At 43.2% G+C, this 14,471-nt stretch overlaps 1 protein-coding gene across 2 annotated transcripts in view; it reads left to right on the top strand.

Moving 5' to 3' along the window:
- The first annotated feature begins 670 nt into the window (after positions 1-670).
- Positions 671-14,471, top strand: part of ank2b (ankyrin 2b, neuronal) — a 359,605-nt gene continuing 345,804 nt past the window's right edge. For both annotated transcript variants that reach the window (XM_060933349.1, XM_060933287.1), the window contains exon 1: positions 671-959. Coding sequence is in view for 1 of the 2 variants with exons in the window: in XM_060933287.1 (XP_060789270.1) it covers positions 900-959 (60 nt within the window). In the remaining variant the exon portion in view is untranslated. The remainder of the gene's footprint in view (positions 960-14,471) is intronic.

The following is a 14,471-nucleotide window of genomic DNA, read 5'->3' on the forward strand; positions in this document are numbered from 1 at the left end:
AATGAATGAACCAAAATGCTTTTCATGTCCCCACAAGGTCAAAATTGTCAAATTTTACTATCTTTGCAGGGACCTTTGGATGGTCCCCACAAGGAAGTTGTTGTTGAACAATAAATAAATAAATAAATAAGCAAGCCAGCCATAAACTTTCCTTTTCATGTCCCCACAAGGTCGAAATTGTCAGATTTTACTATCTTTGCAGGGACCTTTAGATGGTCCCAACAAGGAAGTTGTTGCTGAACAATAAATACAAAAATAAATAAATAAGCAAGCCATAAACTTTCCTTTTTATGTCCTCACAAGGTCGAAATTGTCAGATTTTACTATCTTTGTAGGGATCTTTGGATGGTCCTCAGGGGGAAATTGTTGCTGTTGTTGTTATTTACAAACAAACAAACAAACAAACAAACAAACGAGCCAAAAAGTTTCCTTTTTATGTCCCCACAAATTCGAAATGGTCAGATCTCACTATCCTTGTAGGGACACTTGGTCCTCGGTAATATCTAAAACCATGCACACACCTCTTTCTGCAGTGATAATGGTTATAATGGTGTAATGGCAATTTTGTTGCTCTATTTATTTACCTGCGTTGCTATGTGTCCTCATTACTGTCTCCCTGCTGTTATAACGCGGGCTTTGATTGGGTTATGCACTTTCAGAGAGAGAGAGAGAGAGAGGGAGAGAGACTCTGCTGTCCCTGTCAGAGCAGAGTGCATGACTGCGTCTTCGCGCTCGCTGTGTGCTGCTGCTGTTGACGCCTCTGTCCCAGCTGGAGGACAGCAGTGAGAGAGACACAGCGATAAAGCTGATGGCGTTTGTCCGCCGCAGCAGCGCCTTCAGTGCCGTGTGGGCGCGCGGATAAACTCGGTCCTGTCCCGGGGAGCTGCAGCGGCTCTCAGATGGCGACTCCGGAGGCAGAAAGTCCGTCCCCCACCGCAGCCGAGGACCGAGTCCGCCAGGTAGGAGACGCGCGAGCCATAACACATTAAAGAGAGCGCGCGCAAGGCCAGTGATGCTGATGATGGCGGCTGTCGCAGGCTCGCGCTCTGTCCCGTGCTGGAAGGCACGCGCGCAAGGGCGTCTCCATGGCGACCGAACAGCTTCACGTGTTGTTCCTGAAGTCGAAAACAAAGTTGATCTGTGCGCTTTGCTGTTTGTTTCTGACTGACACCGACAGCTAAAAGGGAGCTATTAGTTCTGGTTGAGCAGTTAGAATCAATATCACGTGTGTTTTCTCCTCGTATTGTGGAAACGTTGTTCCCGGAGTGGTGGTGGATCTCCAAATAGGAGGCTATATCACCTCAATTCCTGTACACTCAGAAACACAGACAGGGGAGAACGGGGCTTGTTGGATCGAGGGAGACTCGGGACAGTTTGTCTCATCTCATCTCATCTCATCTCATCTCATCTCAATATCTCTAGCCGCTTTATCCTGTTCTACGATACGATATCGTTTACTCACTTGAAAATCGAAACTCCCATATATGACACATTTCATGCATATCTCCCGGTTCTGTAGCAGGTTGTCATCAATTTTCACTTGATTTAAAGCATGTTTCATGCCAGAAATCGACGGAAATTCACGCTTGCCACCTGTTCCAACCAAAAATGTTTTGATTTACAAATGGCGCTTCCAGTTACTCAGGGCATGCGCACTAGAAATTAGGCATCTGCTTCAATGCACTCTGCTACAGACGCTGCAAGCCGCTAATTATGTCCCCCATGTCTCCATGGCTTCGTCTCGAGACTCATCTCATCTCATTATCTGTAGCCGCTTTATCCTGTTCTACAGGGTCGCAGGCAAGCTGGAGCCTATCCCAGCTGACTACGGGTGAAAGGCGGGATACACCCTGGACAAGTCGCCAGGTCATCACAGGGCTGACACATAGACACAGACAACCATTCACACTCACATTCACACCTACGGTCAATTTAGAGTCACCAGTTAACCTAACCTGCATGTCTTTGGACTGTGGGGGAAACCGGAGCACCCGGAGGAAACCCACGCGGACACGGGGAGAACATGCAAACTCCACACAGAAAGGCCCTCGCCGGCCCCGGGGCTCGAACCCAGGACCTTCTTGCTGTGAGGCAACAGCGCTAACCACTACACCACCGTGCCGCCCCACATTCGAAATCGACAGTTGGAATTAATTCATTCCACATTTAAAAAAAATGTGTGCATGTAAATGTACAGTGGTGCTTGAAAGTTTGTGAACCCTTTAGAATTTTCTATATTTCTGCATAAATATGACCTAAAACATCATCAGATTTTCACACAAGTACTAAAGTAGATAAAGAGAACCCAGTTAAACATATGAGACAAAAATATTATACTTGGTCATTTGTTTATTGAGGAAAATTATCCAATATTACATATCTGTGAGTAGCAAAAGTATGTGAACCTCTAGGATTAGCAGTTAATTTGAAGGTGAAATTAGAGTCAAGTGTTTTCAATCAACGGGATGACAATCAGGTGTGAGTGGGCACCCTGTTTTATCTAAAGAACAGGGATCTATCAAAGTCTGATCTTCACAACACATGTTTGTGGAAGTGTATCATGGCACGAACAAAGGAGATTTCTGAGGACCTCAGAAAAAGTGTTGTTGATGCTCATCAGGCTGGAAAAGGTTACAAAACCATCTCTAAAGAGTTTGGACTCCACCAATCCACAGTCAGACAGATTGTGTACAAATGGAGGAAATTCAAGACCATTGTTACCCTCCCCAGGAGTGGTCGACCAACAAAGATCACTCCAAGAGCAAGGCATGTAATAGTCGGCAAGGTCACAAAGGACCCCAGGGTAACTTCTAAGTAACTGAAGGCCTCTCTCACATTGGCTAATGTTAATGTTCATGAGTCCACCATCAGGAGAACACTGAACAACAATGGTGTGCATGGCAGGGTTGCAAGGAGAAAATTACTGCTCTCCAAAAAGAACATTGCTGCTCGTCTGCAGTTTGCTAAAGATCACGTGGACAAGCCAGAAGGCTATTGGAAAAATGTTTTGTGGACGGATGAGACCAAAATAGAACTTTTTGGTTTAAATGAGAAGCGTTATATTTGGAGAAAGGAAAACACTGCATTCCAGCATAAGAACCTTATCCCATCTGTGAAACATGGTGGTGGTAGTATCATGGTTTGGGCCTGTTTTGCTGCATCTGGGCCAAGACAGCTTGCCATCATTGACGGAACAATGAATTCTGAATTATACCAGCAAATTCTAATGCCGCTTTTCCACTACCAACGCGGCTGAGTTGGGCTGAGTCAAGCTGAGTGGGGCTGTTGGAGTTGCATTTCGACTACAACCGCGCTGAACCGTGCTTGCTGGAAGTGGGTGGACACATTGGGTGGAGTTAGCGAAAGTGGGTGGACGTCACGTGATGTCGTTAGGCGGCGCAAACAGTGACATCAGTGACCTTTTAAGCGGTAGTCTCACGACCCGGATAGTAAACAATAAACATGGAGGACATGGAGTCGTTAGTGTTGCTGGTCTTGGTGCTGTGGCTTGTTGTCACCGACAACGCCAACAGATACTGGCAAGAGCGTATAGATGAGGCGAGGCGCATAAGGCTTCAGAAATTCTCGTAATTCGTAATTCTTCTTCTTCCGGGTTTACGGTGTTTACAAATCCCAGCGTGCTCGCGGGGCGTGTGTGGGCATGTGAGGACACTCCTCCTCACCAATCAGTGCACAGGGGAGTGTCTCCTCACGCCCCTAGCCCCACTCGGCTCGGTTTGGCTCGCTTCAGCCCCACTCCAAAACCGTGCGAGTTTTGGGCGCTGAGTAGGGCTGAAGCGAGCTGAGTCGTGCTGTTCTGAGGTAGTCGAAATGCGAGCCGTGTCGGGCTGAAGTGAGCTGAAGTGAGCTGAAAAAGGGTAGTGGAAAAGGGCCATAAAGGAAAATCTCAGGACATCTGTCCATGAACTGAGGCCCTGTCCACATGGCAACGGATTCAGGTGACTCTGATACAATTGCTTATCGTTTAGGCCTGGCGTCCACACGGCACCGGCGTTTTGGGTGCCCAAAATGCAATCTTTTTGAGAATGGGTTCCAGAGTGGAAAGATCTGGCAACGTTGCCGTTGTGAAGTCGTCTGGATGAGTAGAACGTATTTGTTTACGATGACGTCACAACCACATGACTGTGAGTGCTTCACACCGGGTAGAAGTGTAACGAATATCACCAGGATATCACCAGGAAAAAGCCTTACAGAGCACTAGTGAGAGTGAAACACGAGCTTGGATATTATTATTATTATTATTATTATTATTATTATGATGTTCGGTGTTAGTTCACAGTAGTAATGCAAGAAGCAGAATAGTGACAGTAATAGTGAAGCAAAAACATGCAATTGTACAAACACTGCAGCTCTACAGCAAAATATTCATTTATGAAATGGTCTGATTCTTAACACCAGTAGTGCCAATGATCTTCTCATTGCGATGCGATGCGAGTTGTCAACAAATCCTATAACTTGGTTCATGAAACGCGCTTACAAAATATTTTCACTGTGAATATTTATTGTGTAATGGTGCAAAGTGAGAGAGAGAGAGAGAGAGAGAGAGAGAGAGAGACTCTGCCCTTAGGGCAGAGTCAATCCCGCCAGCAAAAATAGGGAAAAAAAGGAGCGATCTCACCTCTTCAGATGTTGGTTTAAGTCCGACAATGCATTCCTCAAAAAGGGCATAGAGGAGCAAATTAATCCATCAACGTGTAGCATTCAATTTATTCCGGACCATTAAAGACGCCGCCTTCCGCGTAGAATCATACGTCATCCTCGCCGCCATATTGGATAGGTCAAAGCGGAGAATAAAGATTCATGCGCTGCCTTTAACTGTACCAACAGGTTTACCGTCCAAACGAGATCACATGGGATTACCTTTCACAGGTGAGACTGGAAAAATACTTTTCATTGTATTTGGTCATTATAATGTAATTTTACGAACAGATTTTCCTGACTTTGTGGCTAATATGAAGTCTCGCGCATAATAGTTTATGCGCATGCGTCCTTACTTCTTCTATTGTTCTGGTGTCTCCGAAGGGACCGTCTTACAGCGCCCCTAGAGGTGTGGCATGTGTATTGCATCGTTTTCAGCAAGCGTTGCGTTACCATATGGACCTGATATTTTACTGATCGTTGCCCATTTGGACGCGATATATTTTTAAATAACATCTCGTTGCCATTGTTGTGTGGATGTAGCCTAAGGCTACGTTTACATTACGTCGAATCAGCGGATCATCAGATTAACGTTCTTAAAACGATTCACGTTTACACTAAAACCGTTAGCCGTGCACACAGCAACACCAATACACGGATACGCTCGGCTCCGCAGGCATCCTGCGCTCCAAATCACTCCGCCCTGAACAGCGAGTGCCCTCTGGAGGGTGCGCACTCCGGCCCTGCGCAGCTCACACAGCGCGCGAGTGAACTGCACAAGCCACGATTCGGGACTGAGCCGCTGTGTGTGTGATCCCAGTGCATATCACTTACTGCTTGCAAGTGGAAGGATGGCAAGCCTAAAGACAATCATAACTACACAAAGGGCAGTATTTGCATCAGTATTTGCAGTATTTTCATACTTTTATACTCTTTAATGAAAGGTGATACAAGGCGGAAGTCCGCGCCGTTTTTCAGCAGTCGCGTCACATGACCAACGCCAGCGAATCAGGAAGGTGGATGTCACAGTGACGTTGTCCAATGAGGACGCCAGCTAGAGCTCAGCACAGCGTATTCGCGTATCTCAATGTTTACACAGCACCGGACCAGATACGATCTAGATTGAATACGTGGACGCTGGCGGATTCCCGTTTCCCAGCTTTTCCAGGTGGTTTAATGTAAACGGACAGTGCATCCGCGAAGAAAACGAGACAGATACGGTCTAATGTAAACGTAGCCTGAATCTCAAGAGAAGGTGGGTCATGCAGCAAGACAACGACCCTAAGCACACAAGTCGTTCTACCAAAGAATCATTAAAGAACAATCAAGTTAATGTTTTGGAATAGCCAAGTCAAAGTCCTGACCTTAATCCAATTGAAATGTTGTGGAAGGACCTGAAGCGAGCAGTTCATGTGAGGAAACCCACCAACATCCCAGAGTTGAAGCTGTTCTGTATGGAGGAATGGGCTAAAATTCCTCCAAGCCAGTGTGCAGGACTGATCAACAGTTACCGCAAACGTTTAGTTGCAGTTATTGCTGCACAAGGGGGTCACACCAGATACTGAAAGCAAAGGTTCACATACTTTTGCCACTCACAGATATGTAATATTGGATCATTTTCCTCAATAAATAAATGACCAAGTATAATATTTTTGTCTCATTTGTTTAACTGGGTTCTCTTTATCTACTTTTAGGACTTGTGTGAAAATCTGATGATGTTTTAGGCCATATTTATGCAGAAATATAGAAAATTCTAAAGGGGTCACAAACTTTCAAGCACCACTGTAGCTAGTGATGCAGTATTGTCAATGGCATCTTTTGCTTCTGGGTATCTTTTGAAGCTTTTGCCTTCACCTGGACACGTGTAATTTACAATGAAGTAAAGTAAATAACTCACCCTTGGCAGCACGGTGATGTAAGTGGTTAGCACGGTCGCCTCACAGCAAGAAGGTTCTGGGTTCGAACCCAGCGGCCGGCGAGGGCCTTTCTGTGTGGAGTTTGTACGTTTTCCCCGTGTCTGCGTGGGTTTCCTCCGGGTGTTCCGGTTTCCCCCACAGTCCAAAGACATGCGGTTAGGTTAATATGGGACGGCCTTGGGCTGAGGCGCCCTTGAACGAGGCACCTAACTCCCAACTGCTCCCCGGGCGCTGTTAGCATGGCTGCCCACTGCTCTGGGTGTGTGTGTGCGCTCATTGCTCACATGTGTGCATGTGTATGTTCACTGCTTCAGATGGGTTAAATGCAGAGAGGAAATTTCACAAGTGTGATATGAATAAAGTTGTGCTTTCTTTTCTTTCTTTTTTATAAAGTAGTACGGTAAAGGTTTATAGATACTACATTCACTTTCCCAAGTGAAAGGTTCATATTACAGAGAACAGTTTAACATTAAGAAACTTTGCAGTCTTGTCCTTGGAGGCACTATTTAAAACATTATGGTGTTTGTTATTTATATTGTTCATGTTCCTGGAGGTACTTTTAAGAGTTCCTCCAATAAGCTAACCTTCCGAAAATTTAGCAGGAACCTTTTGTTTGTAGAGTGTAGAATTTGGACTTAGCCATTTGATTTCTGTCCATGATAAGAATGGCAATAGTTTTGTCTTGTTTTGGAGCAAGTACCCAATAACTATCTCACTTATGCACTCTTAGAATCTAAGATTTAATCTAGCAGTCAAGAAGACACCCTTCTTCTGTTTGTTCTTCTGGTTCTAAGCTGAACCCTCTAAGACAGGGTTTTCCTTTTAGAAATGTTTTCAAGGAGAAGTAATTTGGAAAGCTAACACAATTAACCATCCAAACATATTTTGAGCATTCTTTCGTTAAGACTGCAAAAGACCTACGAGTTTGAATTTCAGTGTTTATGGCGCTGGGTGCCACAGTCCCACAGTGGGTAGCGTTGTCATCTCACAGCACCGGGATCCAAGATTCCATTCACAGCTTGGGTTTGGCAACTCTAGATCATCTCTAATTGAGAACACCAGTCTGAAAATGCGAATGTGTCATGCCCTGTGATGGACTGGAGGCCTATTTAGGTTGTATTCCTGCTTTGTGTCCCGTGTTCCAGGGATAAGCTCCAAAATCACCACAAACCCTCACCCTGGCACTATTTTAGGATTCTGTCAAAACAAATTATTTAATCCATGCAGCTTTCAAAATCATCTACACATCACTGATGACAGCTGTTTTTAACTTGGTGAATTACATATTATCTATAGTTGATTAATACTGTAATAGACATGATAAGAAGCTATGATATGAAGGATTAGACCTGCAAACCTACAGGTTGCCATGTAACATATACTTCAGCCACCGTGAAAGGCTAGAGATGACATATTATTAGCTTTCTTATTCCAGTCCTTGATTAAACCAAACCACTTATGTTAAGGTGCCTGGATCACAGCCCGTAGTGCACAATTTTATACAAATATTTCAAATAATGCAGTACAAGATTCATGCAGTGTTTCCTCCGAATATTTAACATGTTAAACAGAAAAGTTGTAAACCATTAGTTCACACCAAGTAGTGATATATTGTACGATGATAAATTGCGATACAAATTTATGATGATTCAAATGATCGTTCAAATGAAATAAAAAATGAAACATGATTATTATCAGGTTGAGTTTTTCCCAGCAGAGGGCGCAATAACATACATTAGCGGGAAGGAAAGTGACTTCACTCTAGGTGGAGGTAACACAGTACGAATACTGCAAACACACACACACACAAAAACCAGACAAACAAAAAAATAGATCTAAAATGGGAACCAGCTGTTGTGTGATTGATTGCACAAATAGATTTAACAAGAAATCCGAGTTCCATTTTTACAGGCTGCTGAAAGCTAAATTGTCAGACCTGCGCACTTTGGCGTGTGCACCAGTTGGACTCTTGGGCGTGCTCCGGACTCTCGCATGCGCGCTGTTAACGATGCACACCTACTCATGATTAAGGTGCAATCTGTGCACCTATAGGGGTGTTCACACGGCAACTTTTACTCCGGTGTAGCACCGGGGCTGCCCCGGTAGAGCGTTCACACGATACAAAGTTATACCGGTGTAGCCCCTGAAAGCTGCTTAAACCGGTGCAAATCTAACCCTGCTCAGCAGGTGGTTTAAGAAATTTACTCCGGAGTAAATGCTAGTTTGCGGGGCAGCACTGATATAAAATGGGACGTCTGAACGCTACAGTGGTAGACTCGCTACGCGTGAGGAGAGTTGATTACATACGGGCATTGCATAATTTGCATCCTGGTATTTTGCACTTCCAAAATGGCGAATATCAACAACAACAGAACTCTGTGTCTTCCAGTGTTGCCAGATTGGGCGGTTTTAAGTGCATTTTGGCGGATTTGAACATATTTTGGGCTGGAAAACATCAGCAGTATCTGGCAACACTGGTGTCTTCATCCACGTTGTTTTCCCGGCGCTTGGTGATGCCATGACAACCGGGAAAAGGAAGTACATTTTCACGCATGCGCATATTTCATTTCCGCATTACTATCGTATAGCACGGTCGCAAAAACTGCCGTGTGAACGCAAGTGGGGCTGCACCGGTGCTAACACGCTTCTCTCTAGTAAGCAGGTTTGTGACATGTGAACGTTCCACAAAATTTACACCGGTGTAAGATATATCGCAACAAAATACATCGGTGCAGCATCGATGCAAATATGTGCCGTGTGAACACCCCTATAGTAAAGACTGTTTAAATGCACACTCAGTGCGAAGTATTGAGTTCGTTGTGACACTTTATGGAACATTGTTTCTGTGGTTGATTTCCTGGTTTTCTGATTTCTGTTCCTTGTTTCCGTTTTTTGTCTTTGCCTGTGTTAGTCTGTTTGTGCCTTGCCCGACCCTTTGCTCGTTTAACGGTTGTGATATCGCCTGCTGATTTGGACTGTCTGCTTGTGTGTTTTTTTCACTATTATAAATAAAACCTATTCTGCACTTACATCCGTCTACTACCAACCCCTGACATAAAGAAAAGAGAAGCAAATGGAGGTAGTACAAATGTTCATAAAAGTTTATTAATAAAAGGCCTATTTGTCTTTTTTCATTTTTAATAAAAGGAATATTTTAGTTGGTAGGGTGTTTTACTCCAACCTTTACAAATGTGGGCAAATAATTATTGCTGGTTTTTTCTCTCTTTAGTTTCAGACAGTCCAAATCGGCAGGCGATATCAAAACCGTTAAACAGGCAAAGGGTCGGGCAAAGCACAAACAGACTAACACAGGCAAAGACAAAAAATGGAAACAAGGAACAGGAATCATAATTCAGAAAACCAGGAAATCAATCACGGAAACAACGCTCGGTAAATTAAACTAAATTAAAAACCTTTCTTAAATTAAAAGGTTTTTAATTTAAGAAAAGGACTTGTTAAGTTGATAAAGAATTGCAAAATAACTGTTGCATTTTTTTTTTATATATTGTGGGAAAATCAATCATGAACCAAATATTGTGATTTGAATCAAATCATGAATTGGGTGAATCGTTACAAGCCTAAAAAATACTGAACTTACTTAACATTATTGAAGCAGACGAAGCAGTAAAAGAGGAAGAGTAATATTAATTGAAGCGAAAAGTCTTTATTTGGAAGTAGAGAAAGAACAGCAGTCACAGAGAGATTGAGGAAGAGAATTCCAGAATTTGGGTGGCACTGAAGGACCTGCGTACAAGGGTGCAAAGTCTGGTGTGTGGGACAGCAAGGAGATTATTGTTAGAAGACCTGAGAGAGTGAGAGGGAGACTAAGGGGTCAAGAGCTCACTAAAGAGGAGCAAGGTTATGCAGGGCTTTGAAGGTGAGAAGAAAGATTTTAAACTCAATTCGGGACACACCTGGTAGCCAGAGAGAGGATGGGGCTGATATGAGCAGAAAGTTACCGTAAATGATAAAAAGATGATAGAGTAAATAATTCACTCGTTCGCTCCGTGTAATCACCTGACATGACTGTCACTGACATCTGATGTCTGGGCTAGAAAGAAATCAGCTCCAGCTTTCCTTTTTCATGACATTCTATGTATTTTTCTTACAATCACTGGTCGTACTGTTGTACTTGCTTTTTACAAAAATCCAAAATGTTCTGGATTAAGACTTTTGTTATCAGCAAGCAATTTGATGTGGATGCCAAAAATAAAACCTTTATTGATGTCTTTTTATCTTTAAATGGCAGAAGGGGCTTAGCCCTGCTAGCTCATTTACAGTTAGGTCCATAAATATTTGGACAGAGACAACATTTTTCTAATTTTGGTTCTGTACATTACCACAATGAATTTTGAACAAAACAATTCAGATGCAGTTGAAGTTCAGACTTTCAGCTTTAATTCAGTGGGTTGAACAAAACGATTGCATAAAAATGTGAGGAACTAAAGCATTTTTTAAAACACAGCCCCTTCATTTCAGGGGCTCAAAAGTAATTGGACAAATTAAATAATTGTAAATAAAATGTTCATTTCTAATACTTGGTTGAAAACCCTTTGTTGGCAACGACTGCCTGAAGTCTTGAACTCATGGACATCACCAGACGCTGTGTTTCCTCCTTTTTAATGCTCTGCCAGGCCTTTACTGCAGCGGTTTTCAGTTGCTGTTTGTTTGTGGGCCTTTCTGTCTGAAGTTTAGTCTTTAACAAGTGAAATGCATGCTCAATTGGGTTGAGATCAGGTGACTGACCTGGCCATTCAAGAATATTCCACTTCTTTGCTTTTATAAACTCCTGGGCTGCTTTGGCTTTATGTTTTGGGTCATTGTCCATCTGTATTATGAAACGCCGACCAATCAGTTTGGCTGCATTTGGCTGGATTTGAGCACACAGTATGTCTCTGAATACCTCAGAATTCATCCGGCTGCTTCTGTCCTGTGTCACATCATCAATAAACACTAGTGACCCAGTGCCACTGGCAGCCATGCATGCCCAAGCCATCACAGCCTCCGCCGTGTTTTACAGATGATGTGGTATGCTTTGGATCATGAGCTGTACCATGCCTTTGCCATACTTTTTTCTTTCCATCATTCTGGTAGAGGTTGATCTTGGTTTCATCTGTCCAAAGAATGTTCTTCCAGAACTGTGCTGGCTTTTTTAGATGTTTTTTAGCAAAGTCCAATCTAGCCTTTTTATTCTTGAGGCTTATGAGTGGCTTGCACCGTGCAGTGAACCCTCTGTATTTACTTTCATGCAGTCTTCTCTTTATGGTAGATTTGGATATTGATACGCCTACCTCCTGGAGAGTGTCGTTCACTTGGTTGGCTGTTGTGAAGGGGTTTCTCTTCACCATGGAAATTATTCTGCAATCATCCACCACTGTTGTCTTCTGTGGGCATCCAGGTCTTTTTGCATTGATGAGTTCACCAGTGCTTTCTTTCATTCTCAGGATGTACCAAACTGCAGATTTTGCCACTCCTAATATTGTAGCAGGGCGGCACGGTGGTGTAGTGGTTAGCGCTGTCGCCTCACAGCAAGAAGGTCCGGGTTCGAGCCCCGGGGCTGGCGAGGGCCTTTCTGTGTGGAGTTTGCATGTTCTCCCCGTGTCCGCGTGGGTTTCCTCCGGGTGCTCCGGTTTCCCCCACAGTCCAAAGACATGCAGGTTAGGTTAACTGGTGACTCTAAATTGACCGTAGGTGTGAATGTGGGTGTGAATGGTTGTCTGTGTCTATGTGTCAGCCCTGTGATGACCTGGCGACTTGTCCAGGGTGTACCCCGCCTTTCGCCCGTAGTCAGCTGGGATAGGCTCCAGCTTGCCTGCAACCCTGTAGAAGGATAAAGCGGCTAGAGATAATGAGATGAGAGAATATTGTAGCAATTTCTCAGATGGGTTTTCTCTGTTTTCGCAGCTTAAGGATGGCTTGTTTCACCTGCATGGAGAGCTCCTTTGACCGCATGTTTTCTTCACAGCAAAATCTTCCAAATGCAAGCACCACACCTCAAATCAACTCCAGGCCTTTTATCTGCTTAATTGAGAATGACATAACGAAGGAATTGCCCACATCTGCCCATGAAATAGCCTTTGAGTCAACTGTCCAATTACTTTTGGTCCCTTTAAAAACAGGGTGGCACATGTTAAGGAGCTGAAACTCCTAAACCCTTCATCCAATTTTAATGTGGATACCCTCAAATGAAAGCTGAAAGTCTGGACTTTATGTCCATGTCCATTATATAACTATAACCTGAATATGTTTCAGTAAACAGGTAAAAAAACAAAATTTGTGTCAGTGTCCAAATATATATGGACCTAACTGTATACTGGCCTCCCCTGGCCCTTGATTATCTGGCTCTGGTAAAAAATTTTGTTCAGTGTTCTCTGGAATACTACCAGGGTTTGCTTTTTTAGGGCACTCAAAAGTCCTACATTACTATTAGGTAATAATAATAGCAATATGGGACTTTTGAGTGCCCTAAAAACGCAAACCCTGGTAGTATCCCAGAGAACACTGATATATGTATATTCTATGTACATCGTCCCAGTGTAAAACAGTTTTTACACTGGGATCAGGCTATTTGAATTATTGTTACTTCATTTGTCTTTTGCAGATGTTATGGGTGTAATGAGATCATATGGTCTGTGGAGGTCATGGGATCATATCTTGTTTACACCAACGTTTCTTCATCCAGTTCTTAGAAACCCCTCGCAGGTCCAGAATAGATATTAGTGTGTATTCCAGTTTGACATAAGCCTGAGCCTGGTAATTAAAGTTGGAGAATGCGAGCTTGATTTATAGAATTAAAAATGCTGTTCGTATTACGACTAAAGTGAGGACGTACTGTGTAGAACATTTTTTAATAAAAGGGATTTTTCAATTCGATGTTGTTAATTGCATGATGTTTGAGTTGAATATTTACTGACAGATGAGTGATTTGAATATTTACTGACAGATCTCTGGATGTAAATGCTAAAGTTAAAATGAAACATCGTTGTGTGTACAGAGAATGCATGCTTTGACTGCTTCAGAGATTAGAGGTGAGAACTGCAGAGCACAGCAGGTGAGAGCTGCCAGCCCAGATCACCAAGGAGGCATGGCTCCTCAACTCCGTGGCAGCAGATTGTTTGGCAGAGCTGTCTGTCGAGAATATGCCAATGACATCATGCTCAGTCATGTGTGTTTATGAGCACAAAACACACATTTTACTGTGTCTATGGGGATAAAATGATATACATAATTTTAACGAAGGGACTTAAGGTGTATCTTCACAGGTCAGTACTGCATACAGTGTATGTGTGTGATGCATAGACAAGATAAATGACAGTTTGTTACCAAATCTGCTCCTGTGGTGGACATCTGCCCCTCTTTCCGGCTCACTTATAATACAAACGAGCAAGGGCGAGAGATCGAGAGGTGGATGGCAGAAGTTAATGCTGTCGAAAGTGAGAAGAATGGCAGGGGAGGTGTCATAAAAGTATATGACGTGATGCATTCGGTCAAAAGGAGAGGCTGAGAGATGGATTATCTGGCTTGAATAATGAAGAGCAGATTTGATATCCTGCCTAGTGTGGTTATGTCCAAGATAGCGACAGATGAAACTGGAGGAGGGGAAATGGAAAATAAAATAATAGAGAGAAAAAAGCTGAGACAGAAACAGATGGATCAAAGTGTGTGTGTGTGTGAGAGAGAGAGATACAGTTCGGTATTGATCCTTAAAGGAAGCTGTCTTTTGTTTCTTTGAAAAGTATTTTTATTTAAGAAGAAGATGAACGAGCTTTTGTATCTGAGGACTGCTCTGATACCTCTAAAAACTGAATATTTTTGGCAGTTCTCTAAGCTTTGCTTGAAGTGTTGATTATAATTATGCTTTATTTGTCCTTAGATTCCTAGTTAAAGCTCTCCAGT

Source organism: Neoarius graeffei, chromosome 1, assembly GCF_027579695.1.
Source record: "Neoarius graeffei isolate fNeoGra1 chromosome 1, fNeoGra1.pri, whole genome shotgun sequence".
In the NCBI taxonomy this organism is placed as follows: domain Eukaryota; kingdom Metazoa; phylum Chordata; class Actinopteri; order Siluriformes; family Ariidae; genus Neoarius; species Neoarius graeffei.